General features: G+C 45.0%; 1 protein-coding gene across 1 annotated transcript in view; it reads right to left on the reverse strand.

The window, feature by feature from the left end:
• The window catches only part of ACACA (acetyl-CoA carboxylase alpha), an 848,870-nt gene that overhangs the window by 58,004 nt on the left and 762,991 nt on the right, over nucleotides 1–27,875 (reverse strand). The window contains exons 48-49 of the mRNA XM_063951842.1: nucleotides 4,631–4,785; nucleotides 4,337–4,507 (exon numbers count right to left, since the gene is read on the reverse strand). Coding sequence (XP_063807912.1) covers nucleotides 4,337–4,507; nucleotides 4,631–4,785 — 326 coding nt within the window. The remainder of the gene's footprint in view (nucleotides 1–4,336; nucleotides 4,508–4,630; nucleotides 4,786–27,875) is intronic.

Raw genomic sequence — 27,875 nt, forward strand, 5'->3', positions numbered from 1 at the left:
TTCTGGACCTCTTCAATCTTCGGCATCTGCAAGGGGGGTCGGCGGCGCGGCTCCGGGACCGGACTCCATGGCTGGGCCTGTGTTCGATCCCTCTGGAGCTAATGGTGTCCAGTAGCCTAAGAAGCCAATCCATCCTGCACGCAGGTGAGTTCACTTCTCTCCCCTAAGTCCCTCGATGCAGTGAGCCTGTTGCCAGCAGGACTCACTGAAAATAAAAAACCTAAAAACTTTTTCTAAGCAGCTCTTTAGGAGAGCCACCTAGATTGCACCCTGCTCGGACGGGCACAAAAACCTAACTGAGGCTTGGAGGAGGGTCATAGGGGGAGGAGCCAGTGCACACCACCTGATCCTAAAGCTTTATTTTTGTGCCCTGTCTCCTGCGGAGCCGCTAATCCCCATGGTCCTGACGGAGTCCCAGCATCCACTAGGACGTCAGAGAAAATAATATACCTTGCTGGAAAGCTTGTGCTGGCTCAGGACAAACAGAACATCCGAGGGAGAAACCACTGAAAGATACCTTTATGAGCATTATTTACTATCTCTTCACGTGAGTTGGGTACGCTTTATTTAAAGATCCCTCCTTTTATCTAAAGATACCTTTACATAAGGATCTATACATGTTTATGTAAGTCTGGTACGTTTCCTATCACCCGCACAATCTCCTTTTCCCCCTGACCACCTAAATTCTAATTTCATTGGTGGGATATACTACACCATTGGTCTTTTTATTGCTTATATTTCCGGTTCTACTCGGGAGACCGTTGTGAAAAGGCACCATTTAAAGGACATCAATTGGATGAACTCCCGACCAGAAAAAGAAACCTTTATGAGCTTCAATCATCTTGAAACTATGTGAGTACGGCGTGTACCCCGTGAAAAATTTTCTTCTGCCTCCTAGGGATTCCCCTTTGAAGCATCCCCTCCTCTTACCCGCTAAAGATACCTTTATATAAGGATCCACACACACACCTACATAAGTTTGGAAATCGTATACCATTTGTTGGAGAGCTCTCCCTGCCTGGATAATCATCAAATGAACTCTTGATTGAAAAAGAAACCTTTATGAACACTGATCATCTCTTGTCAACGTGAGTACGGTGTGTACCCCGTGGAACTCCTCTTTCCTTTGAATACTCACTCTACAGGATCACATACACATCCTCATACCATTTAGGATATTCATTATTGACATTTCTTTGTTTGGACATTCTTTACTGTAAGATTCATGTACCATTTATAAATTGTGTTGGATAGCGCGAATAGGTGGTAGTACCCCTTTTTTTGTACATGTCCTTTTGGAGAATGTGTGACATCTCCTTCTACACACCCATCGCAGCAATCTTTAGGGCGCGGTAGAATTTCTTCCAAATTTTGCATTCGTTACTACCCAAAATGCCTACACCAATCATGCATTATGCTTCCTGTTTGCCTCAGGTTTTCTTTTATGTCTGTGTGGCTTATCTATTGCTGTATTACTTAAATCCTATGTATTATGGGGGTAATTCCAAGTTGATCGCAGCAAGATTTTTTGATAGCAATTGGGCAAACCCATGTGCACTGCAGGGGAGGCAGATATAACATGTGCAGAAAGAGTTAGATTTGGGTGGGTTATGTTATTTCTGTGCAGGGTAAATACTGGCTGCTTTATATTTACACTGCAAATTAGATTGCAGATTGAACACACCCCACCCAAATCTAACTCTCTCTGCACATGTTATATCTGCCTTCCCTGCAGTGCACATGGTTTTGCCCAATTGCTAACAAAAATCCTGCTGCGATCAACTTGGAATTACCCCCTATGTGCATTGTTTTTGATGTCTTTAAAGCGCCTTGAGTCCTGCTGGAGAAAGGTCGCTATATAAATACAATTATTATTATTATTATTATTATTATCCAATCTGCTCTAAGCAAATAAAACCTCTGACCCACCCAACTCCTTAAGTCAGCTGTTTCATATTGCCACGGATACATGGATCCTTATTAGGTTCAAAACACAGACATTATGTTGGGTGAACATTTCATCTCAGCACATACACTTCTGTACTTAAAGATACATCTGCAGTACTGTACTTCAAACACAAACTGAAGTCTTGTTTATATATTTGGGAAAAAAATCATTTTAAAATGATGGAGACCGATAATAGACAGATCACTATTATTGCATGTAGAAATGTCACCTCAGAATAATGATTTTACTCTTAGTATAGTTAATTTCCTCAGCAATACTGTTGTTAAATTGCTGTTTCATCAGACAAGTACTGAGGGAGAACAGCTACTCCCTGTATGTAATGATATTCAGCTATAATATGAGTACAGAATTATATCTAGAAATAGGATGTTATTATGAAGCTTTTTTCATTAGCTATTATTGCAAACTTAAAAATACCCATTATCACTGACCAGTCCTGAAAACAGGCATGTAAAGCAGATAAATACTGCATAATGCATTACTACAAACCTAGCACATCTTTCCTTATCAGGCTAGTGACAGACCATGCACTAATACATAAATATCATGAATTAAAATACGTTATGTAAAAGCAGTTAGAATGAACAGATTACAAAAGGGAAAAAAATAAGTATCTGGATAAAAATTACATTTGCTGTAAAAAACCCTGCACAAACCAAGGAATCCCAAAGCTTTTAGTTTGGGTGAATATTTAATACTGTTATTAATCATTTTTAATCCGTTTGCTTTTAATTAAGAAACAGCATGATGCTTTCCTATCAACATATGCCAGGGAGCAGATTAATTGTAGCTTAAGATAACTTGCCTTGATTGGTGTAATGTATTAGCTAACAAGGCACAAGCTCCTAAACACATGCAAGCAGTGCCTGTACAGGCTCTTGCCCTCCCCCAGCAGCCACGTTATCCCCATGTCTTCAGCCACATCTTCTATCTGGAATATTTGGAAATGCCCATGAGCTAATCTGAGACTGGCCGATGTGAAATGCTGAGGGTGCTTGGAAACACTGACAGGGTGACAGAACGATTCTGGAGGTAAGAACTCCATGCTGCAGCGTCACTGTGTACGTCACAAGTTAACTCTGTAAAATGACCTACTACATTACTAACTGACGTGGGCAAAATGGCTCAGCTCTACTTTCTTGGAAAATAGTGTAGTATCTAAGATTAATCAAAAAGAAAGCCAAATAACAAAATCAATTAAAAATAATATTCCGTTGTACGATGTTACAGCAAATGGGATAATTCCATCTTTTTGGAGGGTTTGTAAGGGTTGAAAAATCCTCTTATTATACACACAGTAGCGGATCTTGCCACGGGCAAGCAGGACTTTTGCCCGGGGCGCCGCCTTCCAGAGGGTGCAGGCGCCATCCGGAGGGCGCCGCACCATGGCAAGATCCGCTGCTGCTGTGCCACCCGTGCCGCTGCCCGCTGTCCGCTGTGAAGGGAAACTAGACACTATGCGTCTAGTTTCCCTTCGTCGGCTGCCCGTTGTGAAGGGAAACTAGACGTGTAGCGTCTAGTTTCCCTTTGTGGAGAGGACCTTTACTGTAATGATGTGCGGTGCGCGTTGACGTCATCGCGCACCGCACAGCAAAGGTCCTCTCCACGAAGGGAACTAGACGCTTAGCGTCAAGTTTTCCTTCGTGGAGAGGACCTTTGCTGTGCGGTGCGCGATGACGTCATCGCGAAACCGCACATCCTACTACAGTACAGGGGGCGTAACTGACCACGCCCCCTGTATGAAGCCACACACCCTAATGCCGCCCGGGGCGCAAGGAACCGGCCCTGTATACACATCAATAGTAATGGAAATATATTTCTACTTTATTGACTTTCCAAAAATAAATGTATATAACAATAGTACAAAGATCAAATAATAAAAGGAAGGATCGTAGAAGGAGGAGGGAAAAGGGGGACTCAGGCGGAAGTGCAACAGTCAATGAAACGTAGCATCCATGAATTTATATTCTGCACCAGATGTACTTTAGAGAGTACACACCACTTAGCTCCCTAGCTCTTCTCCATTACATCAGGGCAAATATATTTGCATTGCAACTAATTTAGTTAAATATTTTCCCAATATTTTCGCATAGACTATTTTGTTGTGATGCTGTGCTTGGTTGGGCTGGGATATTGCTAGTATTGTGGGAATGGCAAATACCTCCCAACATTCTAGGTTTGGAAATTGGTACACATATGTCAAACAGGCCAGGTTCCACCCAAACCACAGCTTTAAATTGAGATGTGCCACCCCTTACAGCTACAGAAGTTGTGGCTGGCCCTCATACATTGGTGTTGCTGTTGGGGAAGGCAATGTACACAACACTGAGCTTATAATGCAGAATAAAATGAAGAAATTAAATTTACCTTGACTGTTCCTTCCACCTCCACAAACCATCGTCTCAGCATGGCCTGTATTTGCCCATCAGTTAACTCAGGATTTGCAGCATGGATCTTCTTTTTTGCTACATCTTCCAAAAGCAACCTCCGTAGCCTCCAGTAAAAAAACGTCCTTGATGTCTTCCACTCCAATACATCCTGCATTTAATAAACCATTGAGAACAACGTTAACATAAGCAATCACTCTTTTCTTTGGGACCCAAAAGAAAACTTTTTTCTTAGCTATAATCCCATATGCAGAATATTCAACTTGATACTTACAGTTATAACTCCCTTTTCTTGCATTCTTCCTGGTGTATCATGCAGGTCAGCAAACTGCACAGCCACTTGGTGGTAAATAGGGATCAAAAATTCTTCTCTTTCTTTAAGCTTGTTCTCCAACTCCTTGCAGTCAGCGGGACTAAGCTCCGGAGTACCTGAAATCATTACATTTATATAAATAAATGCAAGCAGCAGGAAAATATACATCTCAACAGTTTTCACAACACCCATAAGCAGGTAGGTGAGATCCAGGGAGAAGCACCACTAATATGCTACCCCGTTGGGCCCCTTCCCACCACAACAGACCAAGGCCAGACCATGCAGGAAGCAATTTTAGCCAATATTTTTTTATAACTTTGTGCATTAAACAAAGTGTGTCTACATTGACAAAATTCATTTATGTTTCATATACGCATTATACACACAGCCTGAAGGTCATTTAATACAATATTGTTAATAACTTTGTGTATTAAACAAAGTTTGTGTACATTGAGTCATCAAAAAACAAAGGTTTCACTATCTCACTCTCATTCAAAAAAGTCCGTATTTCGGAATATTTGGATATGGGATACTCAACCTATATATATATATATATATATATATATATATACACAGGTTGAGTATCCCTTATCCAAAATGCTTGGGACCAGAGGTATTTTGGATAGCGGATTTTTCCATATTTTGGATGAATTGCATACCATAATGAGATATCATGGTGATGGGACCTAAATCTAAGCACAGAATGCATTTATGTTACATATACACCTTGGAGGTCATTCCGAGTCGTTCGCTCGGAAAATTTCTTCGCATCGCAGCGTTTTTCCGCTTAGTGCGCATGCGCAATGTCCGCACTGCGACTGCGCCAAGTAAATTTGCTATGAAGTTTGGATTTTTACTCACGGCTTTTTCTTCGCTCAGGCGATCGTAGTGTGATTGACAGGAAATGGGTGTTACTGGGCGGAAACAGGCCGTTTTATGGGCGTGTGGGAAAAAACGCTACCGTTTCCGGAAAAAACGCGGGAGTGGCTGGAGAAACGGAGGAGTGTCTGGGCGAACGCTGGGTGTGTTTGTGACGTCAAACCAGGAACGATAAGCACTGAACTGATCGCAGATGCCGAGTAAGTCTGAAGCTACTCTGAAACTGCTACGAGATGTGTAATCGCAATATTGCGAATCTTTCGTTCGCAATTTTAAGAAGCTAAGATTCACTCCCAGTAGGCGGCGGCTTAGCGTATGCAATACTGCTAAAATCGCCTTGCGAGCGAACAACTCGGAATGAGGGCCCTTATACACACAGCCTGAAAGTAATTTTAGCCAATATTTTTTATAACTTTGTGCATTAAACAAAGTGTGTCTACATTCACACAATTCATTTATGTTTCATATACACCTTATATACACAGCCTGAAGGTCATTTAATACAATATTATTAATAACTTTGTGTATTAAACAAAGTTTGTGTACATTGAGCCATCAAAAAAACAAAGGTTTCACTATCTCACTCTCACTCAAAAAAGTCCGTATTTCGGAAAATATTCCGTATTTCGGAATATTTGGATATGGGATACTCAACCTGTATATATATATATATATATTTATTTATTGACAGTTTCTTATATAGCGCAGCATATTCCGTTGCGCTTTACAATTAGAACAACAGTAATAGAACAAAACTGGGTAAAAACAGACAGACATAGAGGTAGGAAGGCCCTGCTCGCAAGCTTACAATCTATGATTATAGATAGATAGATATATATATATCTATATATATATATCTATCTATCGATCCAGTGAAGGTCGCACTCACATCTTTAAAGAACAAAACAACGACTGGGGTGTCCACTCCAATGTCAAAGCAGTGCTGGATGCCTGGGATGATCTGTTGATTGATTTCATCATTTGCTGTGTAGTTGCTGCATATAGCCTCCCGAGGAAGGCCCGTTGAGGGATTATGTAACGTATATCAAGTGGATTATGTAACGTATATCAAAATAAATGAGAACACTTTTTTCATATGTGCAAAATCTGGAGAGTGCCGCTATAACGTTACTCTTACATCTTGATAAAGGGGTTAAATCCCTCGAAACGTCGATGGGTGTAATTTTTTGATTAATACACTGACATTACACCAGTCCCTGAGTGCCGCAGTTTTTTGTTCTTTGTATATATATATATATATATATATATATATATATATAGTGGGGGTGGTCTTCAGGTTGCCGACTGTCTGGATCCCGGCGCCGGAATCCCGACAGCCGGCATACCGACAGTTTTTCTCCCACGTGGGGGTCCACGACCCCCCTGGAAGGAGAATAAATAGCGAGGCGTGTGTAGCGCGCCACCGTGCCCGCAGCGTGGCGAGCGCAGTGAGCCCACAAGGGGCTCATTTGCGCTCGCCACGCTGTCGGTATGCCGGCGGCGGGGCTTCATACTACATCCATATAAAACCACATGACAGTGTACAATAACTGCAGTTCATTGATTACGTAGAACATGTTTTTGGCAATATATGTATATATATATATATATATATATATATATATATATATAGAAACAAAAAAGTACAGCACTCACCAAAATAAGCTCAATTATCCTCACAACATCTATGGATAAATGAATAAACGATGGGGGTTTAGTTAGTGAATTGGCCAATGCACGGAAGCCTGCATACCGCTCCACGGTACCCCACCTTCATGCAGGTCCTACACTATCACCAAATCATCTAAATTAAAACCTGGCAACTGTATCTCATAATATAACTGCAAAAATGCCCACTTGGTGTAAGGTATACCTGCCATGAACTGCATGGCTTTTAAAGGTACACTAGTCACCTGACACTGGCTAATCATTTACTAAAGGGCAGCTGACACAGGTTTAAGATAATTGGGGTGCATGAACAGAGTTTGTGGCCACAGTTAATGAGTTAACCAGGGGTTAACCCTAAAATATACCAGCATATAGAAAACCACAGCACTCGCCACCCCAGAAGTGGGGTGCAGTATCCGCACTCGCCACTAATAAACCTGTGTCAGCTGCCCTTTAGTAAATGATTAGCCAGTGTCAGGTGACTAGTGTACCTTTAAAAGCCATGCAGTTAGTGTAGGACCTGCATGAAGGTGGGGTACCGTGGAGCGGTATGCAGGCTTCCGTGCATTGGCCAATTCACTAACTAAACCCCCATCGTTTATTCATTTATCCATAGATGTTGTGAGGATAATTGAGCTTATTTTGGTGAGTGCTGTACTTTTTTGTTTCTATATTTTTGAGTAGGTGGCCATGGGCTGCATGCACCCCACCCTATTAGTGGCGAGTGCGGATACTGCACCCCACTTCTGGGGTAGCGAGTGCTGTGGTTTTCTATATGCTGGTATATATATATATATATATATATATATATATAAAACAAATTAATATTGCTCTCTTAATAAAATGAAACAATATTTTTTTAAATTTCCCCCATTAAGAGAATAAAATTAATAACAGTAATAATAATAATAATGATGATGATGATGATGATGATGATGATGATGATGATGATAATAATAATGTTACAGGTTGAGTATCCCATATCCAAATATTCCGAAATACGGAATATTCCGAAATACGGACTTTTTTGAGTGAGAGTGAGATAGTGAAACCTTTGTTTTTTGATGGCTCAATGTACACAAACTTTGTTTAATACACAAAGTTATTAAAAATATTGTATTAAATGACCTTCAGGCTGTGTTTATAAGTTGTATATGAAACATAAATGAATTGTGTGAATGTAGACACACTTTGTTTAACGCACGAAGTTAAAAAAAATATTGGCTAAAATTACCTTCAGGCTGTCTGTATAAGGTGTATATGAAACATAAATGCATTCTGTGCTTAGATTTAGGTCCCATCACCATGATGTCTCATTATGGTATGCAATTATTCCAAAATACGGAAAAATCCCATATCCAAAATACCTCTGGTCCCAAGCATTTTGGATAAGGGAGACTCAACCTGTATTTATATAGCATTTTCTCCTAATGGGACTCAAAGTGCTTTACATTTGCATAAAAAAAAGAAAAGAAAAACAAGCTACAAAATAAACTTAAGTATTAATAATGTACAGAATCGACACCTTAATACTGGTGAGAGTGTCTCTATGGGAAAAGGGCAGCTGTAATAGGCAGAAGATCTCTGTAGTGTGGTTCTAGCGATCTTATGCAATTATTCAGGTACATCATACAGATTCCTCACCTTCTGATTGGCTGGAAAGATGCATTGGAATTTATTTCAGTTTTGGTCAAAACTAAAGGGAAAATCCCATCACAAAGTCATAAAACAGATCAACATCTATAGCTGTCAACAGTGCCCCATCAAAACAGCTGCATAGTAATTCTGTATTATGACTCTGTTCTGTCATGTTATCTTATCTGGCTGTACCCAGAGCCGGCGCTTCCATTAGGCAGCTTTAGGGCTAAAACACACTACCCGACTTTTGCCGGCCGGCATTGTAGTTAACAGTGTGAGGGCTAGGGTCCCTTCACACTGCACGGCCCCGGCTGCCGGGTTGCAGCCGGGTCTCACCACTGGAAGGTCCGGCGGCCGGGCGGCCGCCGGGCCGTCTTTGCAGCCAGTGAACAGTGTGTGTGAAGGGGAGCTTTCACACACAACGGTTTTTTTCCAAGCCGTGTCTGATGCTGCGCATGCGCACAGCATTACACACGGCTCAAAGCCGTCCTGTGTGCGAGACTCTGCCGGTTTCTCCCGGATGGCAAAAAGCCGGACAAAGTTTGTCCGGCTTTTTGCCATCCGGGAGAAACCGGCCAGTGTGTTACAGCCCTACCCCTTACACTGTTAACTACAATGCCGGCACGAGAAAAAGCCATCCGGCTTTTTCCCGGCCGGCAAAAGCCGGGTAGTGTGTATTAGCCCTTAGGCAGCTGCCTAGAGCGCCGGCCACCAGAGGCCGCCCCCACAAGAGTGAAGGATGTTTCTGAAGGAGACAGATCCTTTATATGATCATGGGGACTGCTGCAGGTCTTACCAGTAACCAGAGACAGTCTCTGCTTTCCACTGCTCTCGGGGTCCTGGGCTAACCACTTGTGCTGTGCTGTTACTGTATACAGCCAGCGCGTCAGCTGCTATCCCCTGCTGTTTCCTTCCTTCTCTTCACTCGCTCCCAGTCAGCCACTGTAGCTCCGCCCCCTAGATGAGACAGACGAGGAGCTCAGCTGCTGGCATGTGCTGTGACAAGCTGCACGCAGAGCATACTTACCTACTCTCCCGGAAGCTGCGGGAGGCTCCCGTTTTTTGGGGTAGCCCCCCGCACCCCCGGAAGAGTGGGCAGGTCTCCCGCATCCTGCTCGCATCCTAGTGATGCGAGCAGGATGGAGAGATAACCTCCCGCGGGTCCGTCGGGTGGAGAAGGGGATAAAATGATGCAAATTGCATAATTTTAGCCCCGCCCCCTTCCCGCGGACCCGCGAATCGCGGCATTTCCCGGTGCGGGGCTTAGTGATGTCACAGTCCGGCCCCGCCCCCCGAAGACACCTGCAGCGTCTCCTCTCCGGGCTTCTCCCGGAGAGGAGAATTAAAATGTCGGTAAGTATGACGCAGAGACTGAAGTGAGAGGCTGTGTCTTGTCTGGTGGTAAGTAGTAGCCTAATGTTCTGTGTTCCTATATAAACACCCAAAAGTGCAGCATCTATAATTATACACAGTACTTTCATTTCCTGAGCTTAGCTAACACGTGTGCCACTCTCAGCACTCTGCTACTGCTGAAGGCAAAGTGCTCCCTCCCAAACACCAAGTGTGCACAACATGTGGGGCAGGTAGGATCTAGAGAGTAGAAGGAATGGAACACATGGTGGTCCCTGCATCTTTACTACTCCAAACTGCTGAACCTACATACAGTATGTGTCTTCTTCCTGAAGTTTTTAAGATGTACTGATGAAAGGACTCTCAGCCCTCCTAAAGTGTCAGCCTCAGCTATACAATATGCTGTATCATACTGTACATTAATGCTGTATTGTAATGTTTGCAACACTTTAATTATTATTGCTAATTCTCTGAGTGCTGCATTCTACAAAACACTGTAACATGGTATATTACATCTGCACCTTTTGTGCTGTATTGACTTATCTGTGGAGCTACTGTACCAGGTGAAGTATAATATATAGAATATCCGCTATCTGCACCTACTCATTCCACATCATTGTGGCAGCATGTCTCGTGTTCCCTTCTGGGACTGGAAACAGAAGCGAGATTGTCACTAGGTGATAAGAGGAGGACCATTGTGTGTGTCATGTAACCTCTATGTGCAGATGTCACAGATTAGACAGCGTGCTCCAGTAAAAGTTGGCCTTGCTGGTGGAGAAAAGTATATTGGCTCCAGCAGCAAAATGTTCATGGGCATATATTCATTATTAGGGGATTGAAGGGTCTGTAGAGGGGTCTGATGTCACATAAGGAGCATGTGGATGAGTGCAATGACACATAATAGTATTCATGCTAGGCTGTTTAAAGGGCAAAATGTGCCCTACCCCATTACTGGCATCCTGCTAAAACAGCCTGATTGCTGCCGCCACATGCGCACAGCATCTATTCACATAAAAGGGAGATTTTGGGGACGCCTAGCACCTCCATAGGTGCTGGGCATGCCCCTATTAATGATGCAGTCAGCTGAGGCACGCCCCCATTAGTGGTGTTGTGGGAGCTACACCTCCACAAATAGTGACGCCACCAGCCGCGCCCCGTTTTGGGCATATGCGCACCAAGCACACTGCCTCGGCACCTCTGCGCCCTGCCCTGCCCGCATTCTAGCTGGAACACTACATAAGAGGCATGTGGATGGCTGTTATAACTAGTGATGAGCGGGTTCGGTTCCTCGGAATCCGAACCCCCCCTAACTTCAGCCTTTTTACACGGGTCCGAGCCGTGCTCGGATTCTCCCGTGTGGCTCGGGTAAACCGAGCGCGCCCGAACGTCATCATCCCGCTGTCGGATTCTCGCGAGATTCGGATTCTATATAAGCAGCCGCGCGTCGCCGCCATTTTCACACGTGCATTGAGATTGATAGGGAGAGGACGTGGCTGGCGTCCTCTCCGTTATAGTCATAATAGACAAGACTAAGAGTGACATTGTTATAATTGTGGGGAGGATTGGGGACGGGGAGCAGCTCTTAGGAGTACAGTGCAGGGTTTTGCTGATAGTAGTGAGTGTGACCACCAGTTTAATCCGTTCTCTGCCTGAAAAAAACGCTCCATACCATATCTGTGCTCAGTGTGCTGCATGATATATCTGTGCTGAGTGCACTGCTCACACTGCCTAATTGTGGGGACTGGGGAGCAGTTATAGCAGGAGTACAGTGCACAGTTTTGCTGACAGTGACCACCAGTCCAGTATACGTTTGTCTGCCTGAAAAACACTCCTGTGGTGGCTTTTTTTCTTTATACTAGTAGTTTAGCAGTCTGCTGACAGTGTCCACCAGGTCCATTTATTATACAGTATATTATATATATAGCAGTACGGTAGGCCACGGCTGTACCTACCTCTGTGTCGTCACTCGTCGTCCATAAGTAATAATAGTATACTATCCATCCATCTACATTGTATACCTGTGGTGGCTTTTTTTTCTTCATACTAGTTTAGCAGTCTGCTGACAGTGTCCACCAGGTCCGTTATTATTATTCTGTATATATTATATATATATATAGCAGTACGGTAGGCCACGGTTGTACCTACCTCTGTGTCGTCACTCGTCGTCCATAAGTAATAATAGTATACTATCCATCCATCTACATTGTATACCTGTGGTGGCTTTTTTTTCTTCATACTAGTTTAGCAGTCTGCTGACAGTGTCCACCAGGTCCGTTATTATTATTCTGTATATATTATATATATAGCAGTACGGTAGGCCACGGCTGTACCTACCTCTGTGTCGTCACTCGTCGTCCATAAGTAATAATAGTATACTATCCATCCATCTACATTGTATACCTGTGGTGGCTTTTTTTTCTTCATACTAGTTTAGCAGTCTGCTGACAGTGTCCACCAGGTCCGTTATTATTATTCTGTATATATTATATATATATATATAGCAGTACGGTAGGCCACGGCTGTACCTACCTCTGTGTCGTCACTCGTCGTCCATAAGTAATAATAGTATACTATCCATCCATCTACATTGTATACCTGTGGTGGCTTTTTTTTCTTCATACTAGTTTAGCAGTCTGCTGACCGTGTCCACCAGGTCCGTTATTATTATTCTGTATATATTATATATATAGCAGTACGGTAGGCCACGGCTGTACCTACCTCTGTGTCGTCACTCGTCGTCCATAAGTAATAATAGTATACTATCCATCCATCTACATTGTATACCTGTGGTGGCTTTTTTTTCTTCATACTAGTTTAGCAGTCTGCTGACAGTGTCCACCAGGTCCGTTATTATTATTCTGTATATATTATATATATAGCAGTACGGTAGGCCACGGCTGTACCTACCTCTGTGTCGTCACTCGTCGTCCATAAGTAATAATACTATACTATCCATCCATCTACATTGTATACCTGTGGTGGCTTTTAGTTGTGCGCAAAATATGGAGAACAAAAATGTGGAGGTTAAAAAAATAGGGAAAGATCAAGATCCACTTCCACCTCATGCTGAAGCTGCTGCCACTAGTCATGGCCGAGACGATGAAATGCCATCAACGTCGTCTGCCAAGGCCGATGCCCAATGTCATAGTACAGAGCATGCAAAATCCAATACACAAAAGATCAGTAAAATGACCCAAAAATCAAAATTAAAAGCGTCTGAGGAGAAGCGTAAACTTGCCAATATGCCATTTACGACACGGAGTGGCAAGGAACGGCTGAGGCCCTGGCCTATGTTCATGGCTAGTGGTTCAGCTTCACATGAGGATGGAAGCACTCAGCCTCTCGCTAGAAAAATGAAAAGACAAGCTGGCAAAAGCACAGCAAAGAACTGTGCGTTCTTCGAAATCACAAATCCCCAAGGAGAGTCCAATTGTGTCGGTTGCGATGCCTGACCTTCCCAACACTGGACGGGAAGAGCTTGCGCCTTCCACCATTTGCACGCCCCCTGCAAGTGCTGGAAGGAGCACCCGCAGTCCAGTTCCTGATAGTCAAATTGAAGATGTCAGTGTTGAAGTACATCAGGATGTGGATATGGGTGTTGCTGGCGCTGGGGAGGAAATTGACAAGGAGGATTCTGATGGTGAGGTGGTTTGTTTAAGTCAGGCACCCGGGGAGACACCTGTTGTCAGTGGGAGAAATATGGCCATTGACATGCCTGGTCAAAATACAAAAAAATCAGCTCTTCGGTGTGGAATTATTTCAACAGAAATGCGGACAACAGGTGTCAAGTCGTGTGTTGCCTTTGTCAAGCTGTAATAAGTAGGGGTAAGGACGTTAACCACCTCGGAATATCCTCCCTTATACGTCACCTGCAGCGCATTCATCATAAGTCAGTGACAAGTTCAAAAACTTTGGGCGACAGCGGAAGCAGTCCACTGACCAGTAAATCCCTTCCTCTTGTAACCAAGCTCACGCAAACCACACCACCAACTCCCTCAGTGTCAATTTCCTCCTTACCCAGGAAAGCCAATAGTCCTGCAGGCCATGTCACTGGCAAGTCTGACGAGTCCTCTCCTGCCTGGGATTCCTCCGATGCATCCTTGAGTGTAACGCCTACTGCTGCTGGCGCTGCTGTTGTTGCTGCTGGGAGTCGATGGTCATCCCAGAGGGGAAGTCGGAAGACCACTTGTGCTACTTCCAGTAAGCAATTGACTGTCCAACAGTCCTTTGCGAGGAAGATGAAATATCACAGCAGTCATCCTGCTGCAAAGCAGATAACTGAGGCCTTGGCAGCCTGGGCGGTGAGAAACGTGGTTCCGGTATCCATCGTTACTTCAGAGCCAACTATAGACTTGATTGAGGTACTGTGTCCCCGGTACCAAATACCATCTAGGTTCCATTTCTCTAGGCAGGCGATACCGAGAATGTATACAGATGTCAGAAAAAGTCACCAGTGTCCTAAAAAATGCAGTTGTACCCAATGTCCACTTAACCACGGACATGTGGACAAGTGGAGCAGGGCAGACTCAGGACTACATGACTGTGACAGCCCACTGGGTAGATGTATTGCCTCCCGCTGCAAGAACAGCAGCGGCGGCACCAGTAGCAGCATCTCGCAAACACCAACTCGTTCCTAGGCAGGCTACGCTTTGTATCACCGCTTTCCAGAATACGCACACAGCTGAAAACCTCTTACGGCAACTGAGGAAGATCATCGCAGAATGGCTTACCCCAATTGGACTCTCCTGGGGATTTGTGGCATCGGACAACGCCAGCAATATTGTTCGTGCATTACATCTGGGCAAATTCCAGCACGTCCCATGTTTTGCACATACCTTGAATTTGGTGGTGCAGAATTATTTAAAAAACGACAGGGGCGTGCAAGAGATGCTGTCGGTGGCCAGAAGAATTGCGGGCCACTTTCGGCGTACAGGCACCGCGTACAGAAGACTGGAGCACCACCAAAAACACCTGAACCTGCCCTGCCATCATCTGAAGCAAGAGGTGGTAACGAGGTGGAATTCAACCCTTTATATGCTTCAGAGGATGGAGGAGCAGCAAAAGGCCATTCAAGCCTATACATCTGCCCACGATATAGGCAAAGGAGGTGGAATGCACCTGTCTCAAGCGCAGTGGAGAATGATTTCAACGTTGTGCAAGGTTCTGCAACCTTTTGAACTTGCCACACGTGAAGTCAGTTCAGACACTGCCAGCCTGAGTCAGGTCATTCCCCTCATCAGGCTTTTGCAGAAGAAGCTGGAGGCATTGAAGGAGGAGCTAAAACAGAGCGATTCCGCTAGGCATGTGGGACTTGTGGATGGAGCCCTTCATTCGCTTAACCAGGATTCACGGGTGGTCAATCTGTTGAAATCAGAGCACTACATTTTGGCCACCGTGCTCGATCCTAGATTTAAAACCTACGTTGTATCTCTCTTTCCGGCAGACACAAGTCTGCAGAGGTTCAAAGACCTGCTGGTGAGAAAATTGTCAAGTCAAGCGGAACGCGACCCGTCAACAGCTCCTCCTTCACATTCTCCTGCAACTGGGGGTGCGAGGAAAAGGCTAAGAATTCCGAGCCCACCCTCTGGCGGTGATGCAGGGCAGTCTGGAGCGAGTGCTGACATCTGGTCCGGACTGAAGGACCTGCCAACGATTACTGACATGTCGTCTACTGTCACTGCATATGATTCTGTCACCATTGAAAGAATGGTGGAGGATTATATGAGTGACCGCATCCAAGTAGGCACGTCAGACATTCCGTATGTATACTGGCAGGAAAAAGAGGCAATTTGGAGGCCCTTGCAGAAACTGGCTTTATTCTACCACGTACAATAAGACTCGTCTAGTCTTCAAACCTTCAAGGGTTCCCTGAAAACTCACCTATTCAGACAAGCCTATTAAATTCCAGAACCACCCACATAACTTTCATAGCTTTCCTATCCAATTATATTCCCACAGTACAGTCCACACATATCCCCCCACATATTTTCTTTCTTCACTCTCCTTTTGTCCTGACCCTGGTTCATCACTACTGTGATGTGATATCATGCAGCCCACCAAAAACCTTTGTAATCTGGTGATCAGCTATGCAATAGATAGCACCTAGGTATCCTTGTGTATCAATGCCTATTTCCCTATAGATTGTAAGCTTCTGAGCAGGACCCTCCTACCTCTATGACTGTTTGTTTTTACCCAGTTTTGTCATCTAATTGTGTCCAGCTGTAAAGCGCAACGGAATTTGCTGCGCTATATAAGAAACTGTTAATAAATAAATATAAAGGTGTATGCAAAGGCCTGAAATTTTAGAAAAGAAATGGCTATACTATAACTGTGTTTTTTGTGCAATCGCCCCCTCCAGAAATCTGTAATTGCAATAACGGTAACCCTAATTGCAGCTATAATACAGTGTGCTTAGTGATGGGTTCAAGGAACCTTTATGCACCTCTACACCTGTGTCTCTCACAGCTGCCATGTAGGTTTCTCTTTGTAAGAGATAGATATTTATACTATAAACTTTTTGAACTGTCAGGTGGCTGGAAACTTGCATGCGCATCTTTTCCCAGCTTCAATCTGACTTGGGACTGTGTACTGCTAGGGGTATGAAGTGGATGTGTATGTGTTTACAAGGGGCAGGGTGGAGGATGTTGAGGGAAAGCAGGGGCAGCATTGCAAACTTTTGCCTAGGGTGACTTGAAACCTTGCACCGGCCCTGGCTGTACCCAATACTTTTGTTGTGTAAGCTGCAGTACTGGTCATTGGGGGTAACTCAGACCTGATCTCTAGGCTGCCTTTTCTCACAGCCTGCGATCAGGTCCGAACTGCGCATGCATATGCACCGCAATGCACAGGTGCCACAGACCGCAGCAACCGGGATCGGTGCATAGCGACAGGATGGTGCAAAAAAAAAGCGATCGCATGGGCTATCACAAGGTGACTGAAAGGAAGAGGGTATTTGTGGGCGGCAACTGACCGCTTCAGGGAGTGTCTGGAAGAACGCAGGCGTGTCCAAGCGTTGGAAGGGAGGGTGTCCGACGTCAATTCCGGACCCGGACAGGCTGAAGTGATCGCAGCGGCTAAGTAAGTCCTGGGCTGCGCAGAGGCTACACATGCGTTCGCACACTTGCATAGCTAAAATACCTTTCCCCAGTAGGCGTCGACTATCTGATCGCAAAGCTGCAAAAATCGCTGCCCAGCGATCAGGTCTGAATTAGGACCATTACCAGAGATGCTGTTTTTTGACTCTGTACTACTCCCAGGTGTCAGGTAATTGATGACTCAATTATCAGCATGGATCCCACCTGCGACATGGCTATTTAAGTCTATTTGTTCCTAGCATTCATTGCTGTGTCATTAATGTTTCTGTCATTTATTAATGTTGCTTGACTTGTTACATGTTTATGGACTTATGTTCCTGTTGCTCCTGTATTCTGTGCTGGCAGGGGCATAGCCAGAACTTTGTGGGCCCCATAGCAACATTTTGAAGGCCCCCCCCCCCCCCTTCTCTGCAGCAGTTGCTAATTTTATGCCCTACAATAGTGCCCTAGTTCATTTTCTGAACTATAATAGAGCCTATTATTTATAGGCTCTACTATAGTATAAATTTATTTTATAAATTTATTTTATTTATTATTTAATGTTATGCCCCATAGTAGTGCCCTAGTTTCTTTTATAAATTATAAATTGCAGTAGTGCTTAAGTTCACCCTATGTCACATTTCAGAGCTGCCAGTACACATTATGCCGCACAGTATCCCCAATTCACATTATGATATATAGTACTTCCCGTTCATATTGTGCCTCATTACAGTGCCCCGGTTCATATTATATAACATTCTAATGCCCTCCAGTTCATTTTATACCACACTACAATGAGCAGGTCCAGGGGCATACACAGATATATTGTAGGTCCCAAGGAAAAAGTTTGATAGTACCCCTACGTTCCACCCAATGGCGAAAAAATTTATATAACACATGTAACTTTGACAGGGAAGCAGAGCCGGCCATAGGCATAGGCAAACTAGGCAATTGCCTAGGGCATTTGATATGCCTAGGGGCATCATCAGCTTCTGCTGATTAAAATGATATGCGACATGCCTATATTCTGTATGTAGCATTTCATATGCAGATACAGCCACAGTCTCACACAGTATATTGGCATGCTGCATATCAGTTTAATCAGCAGAAGCTGCTTGTGCATCCTAGCCAGATAGCAATGCAAATAAAATGCATTTTCATAAAAAAAGTGCCCGACGTTAGCATTGATGCAAGATTTGTGAGGACACATCTGTATCCAAGCAGAGGCAGAGGTCACAGTGTTAGTGGAAGTGTGAGTGCTGTGTGCATGTGAGTGGGTTGGTTGTGCAGTAGTGTTCAGAATATGTGTAAAGAGCATTATGTGTGTCATGTAAAAATGCATTAATAATGTGCAACATATGTGTAAAGGGCCACTATGTGTGTCATTAAGTGTATAAGGGCATTAATAATGTGCGGCATATGTGTAACAGGGTACTAATGTATGTGTGTCATTATGTGTATAGGGGCACTAATAATGTGCAGCAAATGTGTAGGGGGCACTATGTGTGTCATTATGGGGGTAATTCCAAGTTGATCGCAGCAGGATTTTTGTTAGCAAATGGGCAAAACCATATGCACTGCAGGGAAGGCAGATATAATATGTGCAGAAAGAGTTAGATTTGGGAGGGTTATTTTGTTTCTGTGCAGGGTAAATACTGGCTGCTTTATTTTTACACTGCAAATTAGATTGCAGATTGAACACACCCCACCCAAATGTAACTCTCTCTGCACATGTTACATCTGCCCCACCTGCAGTGCACATGGTTTTGCCCATTTGCTAACAAAGTTCCTGCTGCGATCAACTTGGAATTACCCCCTATGTGTATAAGGGCATTAATAATGTGCAGCATATGTGTAAGGGACATTATGTGTAAAAGGGCATTAATAAAGGTTGTCATAATGTGTAAGGTGCACTATGTTTATAAGGACATTAATGTGTCTCATGTGTGTAAGGGGCATTACTGTGTGGAATTGTGTATAAATGCATTACTAATGTGTGGCATTATGTGTATAAGGTGCTCTACTATGTGGCGTTGCAAATAGAAAGGGCACTACTATGTCGTCTAATGTGAATAAAGAGCAATAAGGTGTGGTGTAATGTGAATAAGGAGCAATTCAGTGTGATGTAATGTGAATAAGGGGCTCTACTGTGAGGAGTAATGTTTATAAGGTAAAGTGATACTACTGTGGGATGTAATATGAATTATGGACACTATCGCAAGATAAAATGTGAATAAAGTTGCAGTACTATGTGGCGCAATTGGAATTGGGGTTACTATTGTGTGGCCATGTCCCTTCCCAGCAAGAAGATGCCCCTTTTTGGGCTGTGCGTCAAATGTGTGAACTGTTCCTATTTAAAATATAGGGGGTACAAGGACTGATATGGGTGAGGGGTAATGGTGCTGGGAAAGATGTGCAAGGTCAGAGGCAGAACCAGCGGTGGTGCTAGGGGGCACCAGCCAAAATCTTGCCTAGGGCATCATATTGGTTAGGGCCGGCTCTGCAGGGAAGGTAGGCCCTCTCAGCTCTGGGCCCCATAGCAGCTGCACTGCCTGCACCTATGGTAGCTACGCCCTTGTGTGCTGGCCAAGCAAAGGAACTACAGTCATTCATTAGGTTACCGTTCTCATGTTTGTTTCTGGACTCTGGGACTAATTCAGACCTGATCGCAGCAGCAGATTTGGGTGGGTTATGTGCAGGGTAAATACTGGCTGCATTATTTTTACACTGCCATTTAGATTTTAGTTTGAACGCACCCCACCCAAATCTAACTCTCTCTGCACATGTTAGATCTGCCCCACCCCTGCAGTGCACATGGTTTTGCCCAGTAGAGAACAAATTTGCTGCTGCGATCAGGTCTGAATTAGGCCCCCAGTTTGCTTACTTTTTATTGCAAGGCTCCTGTATAACCTGCATTCCTGGTATTCCTCCAGTAACCTGCTTTCCAAGTATTCTGTACCTGCATCATACCTCCCAACTTTCTAAATATGTAAAGAGGGACACACCAAAAGGGGCATGGCCTACCGAGAAGGGGGCGTGGCTTTGTGGGAGGGACCACGATCGCATGCCATGCCCCGTTTTCGTCACTGAGGGGGCATGCCCAGCGCTTTGTGAGCTGCTGGCATGCCCCCTCTCCTTCTGTCTCCACTGAATAGACGCTGGGAGGTATGCTGCATTATCAAGCTTGCCTGCCATTGTATCGTCCCTCAATAAACATTCCAAAAAATTCCAAATTTACTACTACATTTTGTGACTTGCAGCTGCACCCAGGGGGGTTCATAATATTTGTTTGCTGCTTCAATTTGCCAGCGATGTGCAGATGTTTCAGAACCCCTAGCAACACTGGCAATTAGTAAATTTACCCCAAGTGTCCAGATAAGGATGGGCACAATGCATACTTGCCTACTATTGAAAAAGCATTTCAGGGAGAATCTGACAGTAACACCTATCAGCGCGGACGTGTACTGCTACATCTGAGAGGCGTGTCATGAAAATGACTAACATTAGTATACTGTGTATACAGTATACTGTAAGTGTCCATGAGAAACCTTATTTAAAATGCATGTAGCCATATGGATCATTGGGGCAGATGTATTAACCTGGAGAAGGCATAAGGAAGTGTTAAACCAGTGATATGTGCAAGGTGATAAAGGCACCAGCCAATCAGATCCAATATGTAAATTAACAGTTAGGATCTGATTGGCTGGTGCCTTTATCACCTTGCACATATCACTGGTTTATCACTTCCTTATGCCTTCTCCAGGTTAATACATCTGCCCCCTTGTGCCTTATAACCAATACAGGGAAATGGCACTGATGATCCCATTTGAATGTATATATCTCTAATTTATCTTTTCCCCAAGAATGTAACAGCTATATAATGGGGTTAAGGTAAAATCAGGGAGATTGCTGGTCTATTCAGGGAGTCAGGGAGATTGCTACTATTTCAGGGAGTCTCCTGCAGAATGAGGGAGGGTAGGCAACTATGGCACAATGCAATATGTATACAACTCTGCATACGGTTGAAAATATGTATTTTGTTTCCCCAAGCATGCAATGCAAGATCAGGCATGTCCGTTTTCCTTCTAACTCTGTAGCAGGTCCAATGTGTTTAAAGAAAAAAGACAGGGCATATTTCTTTGCGCACCACTACACATAAAACACAACAGGTATATCTGCATTCCTGTACAACCCTGCAGTAAAGCAGCAATATTCTTTGAGCCCTCCTCTGATGATTACATACTGCAAGCATGTCAGAGTTCAGACAGGGTTTAATAAAGTTCCTCCTGAATAAAAAAGCCACCGCTTGTATGAATCATGAGTTCCCATAACATTTCCCTTAAAAATATAACCAGCTTAATAATTTAATCTTTGCAACTGCATAAAGAAATGAACCATTGTTATAAGGACCATTCCGTTAAAATTATGTGAAAGCTAATTTAAGTACCTAATCAAACATCCACCTTACAAGCAAAGCTTCACTAAGCCAAACTATTTTTTCCCTTTTTTAAATGACAAATGGTTAAAATGGGTTCTAACAGGCTCTCAGCTCTGCTTTTATGTCTTGGATCACATTCAGTGCAGTCTTTGCAGCTGGCTCCTGTAACTACTGGGTTTGCAGTGGTGCCAATAGATAGGCACAACTTTATACTGCCCTGTGGCGGAACTACCGCCAGTGCAAGCTGTGCCTTGCACTGGGGCCCACCACTGTCAAGAGGCCCAAAGCCAGCGCCATGTAATGAGTCAAACTGACTCATTACATGCCGCTGTGTGCTGCGGGCCACCGCCGCCCGCCGAGGAGAGGAGCGCAGCGGCCACGGGGGGGGGAAGGAGGAGGAGGGAGCCGCAGCAGCGCTGTGTAATTGGTGGAGGCGCTGCTGCAGCTGTCCCTCTCCTTCACCATAGGCTGTCCTCTGCCGCTGTGAATGCTGGGAAGCGCATCCCAGCATTCACCGCGGTGGAGGACAGCCTATGGTGAAGGAGAGGGACAGCTGCAGCAGCGCCTCCACCAATTACACAGTGCTGCTGCGGCTCCCTCCTCCCCCTGCCTCCTCCTCCTTCTCCCCTGGCCAGGATCTGCCAGAAGCTGCTGCACTGGGGAGCCTTACTGCCAGCGGAGACAGTAAGTATAATCTATTCTTTCTTTCTTTCTATCTATATATTCTGTCTGTCTGCCTTAATGTGTAAAAAGGGGGGTGCTGTCTGCCGTTATGTGTAAAAAGGGGGGTGCTGTCTGCCGTTATGTGTAAAAAAAAGGGTGCTGTATGCCGTAATGTGTAAAAAAGGGGATGCTGTCTGCCGTAATGTGTAAAAAAGGGGATGCTGTCTGCCGTAATGTGTAAAGGGGACGCTGTCTGCCGTAATGTGTAAAAAGGGGGACGCTGTCTGCCGTAATGTGTAAAAAGGGGGACGCTGTCTGCCGTAATGTGTAAAAAGGGGGACGCTGTCTGCCGTAATGTGTAAAAAGGGGGGCGCTGTCTGCCGTAATGTGTAAAAAGGGGGGCGCTGTCTGCCGTAATGTGTAAAAAGGGGGGCGCTGTCTGCCGTAATGTGTAAAAAGGGGGGCGCTGTCTGCCGTAATGTGTAAAAAGGGGGACGCTGTCTGCCGTAATGTGTAAAAAGGGTATGCTGTCTGCCGTAATGTGTAAAAACGGAACGCTGTCCTCCATAATGTGTAAAAAGGGGACGCTGTCTGCTGTAATGTGTAAAAGGTGGACGCTGTCTGCCGTAATGTGTAAAAAGGGGAATCTGTCCGCTGTAATGTGTAAAAGGTGGACGCTGTCTGCCGTAATGTGTTAATAGGGGAATCTGTCCGCCGTAAGGTATAAAAGGGGCTCTACCTGGTGTAGTGGTGCTACTGTGCGGCGTAATTTGAATAATGGAGACTACTGTGCACCATTATATGAATTGGTATTATTTTGTGGCCACACCCCTTCCCCACAAAGCCATGCCCCTATATTTTTTGCGCACCCAGTGGTGAGGGGGTGGACTTTGATGGGATGAGGGGGGGTGGCCAAAGCATTTTGTCGCACCTGGGCCCACCGCTCGGTAGTTCCGCCACTGATACTGCCCAATGATTGATGGAACTCAAACTGACATTATCAGAGAGATTTATTTTCAGTATTCGGGTGAGAGCACATACAGTGTGTGCGAGAGTGAGGTCTGTTGCCAGGGCTGGATTTTAGGTAATTTTATTTTAGCAACAACAAAGTACTGTATATTGGCCCTCATTCCGAGTTGTTCGCTCGCTAGCTGCTTTTAGCAGCATTGCACACGCTAAGCTGCCGCCCTCTGGGAGTGTATCTTAGCTTAGCAGAATTGCGAACGAAAGATTAGCAGAATTGCGAATAGAAATTTCTTTGCAGTTTCTGAGTAGCTCCAGACTTACTCAGCCATTGCGATCTGTTCAGTCAGTTTCGTTCCTGGTTTGACGTCACACACACGCCCAGCGTTCGCCCAGACACTCCCCCGTTTCTTCAGACACTCCCGCGTTTTTTCCCAGAAACGCCAGCGTTTTTTCGCACACGCCCAGAAAACGGCCAGTTTCCGCCCAGAAACACCCACTTCCTGTCAATCACAGTACGATCACCAGAACGATGAAAAATCCTCGTTATGCCATGAGTAAAATACCTAACTTTTGTGTAAAATAACTAAGCGCATGCGCTCTGCGAACCTTGCGCATGCGCAGTAAGCGACTTATCGCAATATAGCGAAAATCGGCAACGAGCGAACAACAATTTGGAATGACCCCCATTGAACAAATACAAGAAAAGTATAGAACCCGCCCCCCCATGCTCCGCCCTCACTGTCTCTACCCTCTGTGTCGTTTGCCTCTCAGGCTGCAAGCTCTCTTCCTTCTTAAAGCTCCTCCCCTGCCCACATTGGCAGCAAACTTTTAGAATAAACAGACTGTGCTACCCGTGTGGGTACTGTGACTGTATATTAAACAATGTCTATATAGCTTGTATCCCATGTTCTGCAATATTTTGTACTATAAATTGTATTTCTCTTACGTTCTAGGGGATACTGGGAATCAACTAAGTACCATGGGGTATAGACTGGTCCACTAGGAGCAATGGGCACTATAGAAGTTTGATAACGTGTGCTGCTCCTCCCTCTATGCCCCTCCTACCAGACTCAGTTTAGAAAATGTGCTCGATGGAGTCGGTCACATCTCTGGAAGCTCCTGAGTTTTCTGCAGTTATTTTAAAAGTTTGTTATTTTCAGGCAGGACTGGATGGCACCAGCCTGCCTACTTCGTGGGACTTAGGGGGGGGAACGGCCCAACCACACTAAGGGTCAATGGTCCCGTTCCCCGCTGACAGGACGCTAGCTCTTGAGGGAACTATTCGCAAGCCCCACCGAGCGTACATTCCCGCAGCACGCCGCTACCCCTAACAGAGCCAGAAGAGTGATGAGTACTAAGCCGGCGTGCCGGTAAGCCATTATGGTGGCGTCAGGGTACGGAGACGCACGGCTTCTAACGGGGCAGACTGAGTCTCCAGACTTAGTACACAGAAGTGTACATAGTACCCAGACAGGCAATACAGCTTAAAAGGGGGCTTACTCCATTTTATGCACTCAGAAAGACCGTGCGCCATTGAAGGGGCGGAGCTTCACTATGAGCTGATCCAGAATCTCACAGGCGCCATTTTACCCTACTGCAGCTACACAGATGCTGACTGCAGGGACGCGCAGCTTCTCCGGAGAGCCTCCAGATTACCTCAGCGGTACGAGGGGTTCATAGCAGGGGGGAGCTTTATACTTGTGTACTAAATCCCTAATCTGGGTACTTAGTCTGTGACCCGGCTAAGCTTGGCTTTAGCGATAAGGGCGCCGGGTGCTGGTTCTATCCTCTCTCTGTCTCTCTCTCTCGGGAAGGGCTCTTTGTGGGTTAATTGTGCTTATAACCTTTTCCTGTGTGTGTGCTGTTACTACTGCAGAATGTCAGGCAAAGAGTGTGTTTCATGTAAGGCACAGTGTTCCTCTTCTCCAGGGGGTTCACTAGTGTGTACTCAGTGTAGTATCCCTTCTCAGACAAGTGGGGCGCAGCCAGCATGGCTGGACTCCATTCAGGGGGTGATATCCACCATCTCTACTACGGTATGTCATAATGAGAAGTGGACACAATACTTAAGACAGTCTATGACTGAGTTTATGCAAAAGGACTCAGTACTCAGACCAGCATCTCAGTCTTCTACCATTTGTCCGCAAAAATGTACTTTGGCCCACATCCTGCATTTTGACTCTGATAATGAAGGGTCAGAAATGGAGGAAGGTGAGGTGGACATAGAGGTGGGGGAGGGTACTCTGTTGCAAGGTGTAGAGGCTCTCATAAATGCTATCAGGGAAGTTCTCAATATTCTTGATAAGGTGACAGGTGTGTGAGGAATCTTTCTTTAATGTAAAGAAAAAATCCTCAGCCACTTTTCCTGTGTCTAAGGAACTAAATCCCCTGTTTGAAGAACCGTGAGTTATTCCAGATAAGAAATTTCAAATTCCTAGACGGTTATTATGATCTTTTCCTTTTCCTCCTGAGGATAGGAAGAAATGGGAAAATCCAACGATAGTGGATGCGTCAGTCTCCAGGCTCTCATGTAAAATACTGTTACCTGCTCCTGGTGCAGCCTCCCTAAAGGATGCAGCTGTTTGTAAGATTGAGACTACACTCAAATCTTTGCTAGGGTGTCCCAGAGACCCACTATAGCATGGGGGTGGATTACACGAGGCATTGCAAAATGGTCTGGTAATTTAATTGAGGGGTTAGACACCTTACCTCAAGAGGAAATTGTTTTACTCCTGCGACACATCCAAGATTCTGCAAACACTATAGTGGAAGTCATTAAGGAGATAGGTTTGCTTAATGCATGCACCACAGCTATGGCAGTGTCGGCACTCAGGGGATTATGGCTACACCAGTGGACTGCTGACGCAGACTCCAAAAAAGGTGTGTAAGGCCTGCTTTTCACAGGTGAGGCCTTATTTGGCGACAAACTCGACAAGTGGATTTCGCGAGCTACTGCGGGTAAGTCCACATATCTACCTACTGAAGTTCTGCCAGCTAGAAAGGCCTACTCAGGACCCAATTTACAGTCCTTTCGGGCTGCAAAGTTTAGGGGCAAGGCCAGAGGTTCTTCTACCGCCGCCAAAGGTGCTAGAGGTAAACCAAGCAAACCAGCGATTGCTGGTTCACAGGAACAGAGCTCTGGCTCTGCCTCCTTAAAGCCTTCCGCATGACGGTGGACTGCGATGCCTAGGAGACAGGCAGGTGGGAGCCCAGCTAAAATTCTTCAGTCACATCTGGACAAGATCTTGCCAGGATCCCTGGGTCATAAACCTTATATCCCAGGGCTACAGACTGGAGTTCCAGGATCTCCCACCTCACAGAATCTTCAAATCAGGTTTACCAGTTTCACAAGAGGCAAGAATAATCTTACAAGACACCATTCAAAAACTGTTACAGACCCAGGTCAATGTTGCAGTTCCACCTCATCTACAAAACAAGGGTTACTATTCTAGCTTGTTTGTAGTACCAAAACCGGACAGTTCGGAAAGACCGATTCTGAACCTCAAGTCATTGAACGCATACTTAAGAATGTTCAAGTTCAAGATGGAGTCTCTGAGAGCAGTGATCTCAGGTCTGGAAGAGGGGGAATTCCTAGTGTCTCTGGATATCTCCGATCTTATCTACGGTTTGCACTGCACGACTGTCACTACCAGTTCCAGGTCTCTCCACGGCACCGAGGGTGTTCACCAAAGTGATGGCAGAGATGATGATACTACTCCGCAAACAAGGACTGAACATAGGCCCTCATTCCGAGTTGTTCGCTCGCAAGCTGCTTTTAGCAGCTTTGCACACGCTAAGCCGCCGCCTACTGGGAGTGAATCTTAGCTTATCAAAATTGCGAACGAAAGATTAGCAAAATTGCGAATAGACACTTCTTAGCAGTTTCTGAGTAGCTCCACACTTACTCGGCAACTGCGATCAGTTCAGTCAGTTTCGTTCCTGGTTTGACGTCACAAACACTCCCAGCGTTCGGCCAGACACTCCTCCGTTTCTCCAGCCACTCCCGCATTTTTCCCAGAAACGGTAGCGTTTTTTCGCACACACCCATAAAACGGCCAGTTTCCGCCCAGAAACACCCACTTCCTGTCAATCACATTACGATCACCAGAACGAAGAAAAAAAACTCGTAATGCCATGAGTAAAATACCTAACTGCATAGCAAATTTACTTGGCGCAGTCGCACTGCGGACATTGCGCATGCGCATTAGCGACTAATCGCTCCGTTGCGAGAAAAATATAACGAGCGAACAACTCGGAATGACCCCCATAATTCCTTACCTGGACGATCTTTTGATAAAGGCTGCATTCCGGGAGCAGTTGTTGGAGAACATTGGTCTCACAACCAGATTACTTCTGGATCATGGGTGGATTCTGAACCTACCAAAATCTCACCTAGAACCAATGCAGAAGCTTCATTTCCTGGGAATGTTACTGGACACACAGTCTCAGAGAGTGTTGAGAGCTATGGTAATCCAATCGATGGTTCGGCTGTCTTGAAGCCGACCCGAATCTCAGTACATCTGTGCATCCG

This window comes from Pseudophryne corroboree, chromosome 2 (genome assembly GCF_028390025.1).
Source record: "Pseudophryne corroboree isolate aPseCor3 chromosome 2, aPseCor3.hap2, whole genome shotgun sequence".
Lineage (NCBI taxonomy): Eukaryota > Metazoa > Chordata > Amphibia > Anura > Myobatrachidae > Pseudophryne > Pseudophryne corroboree.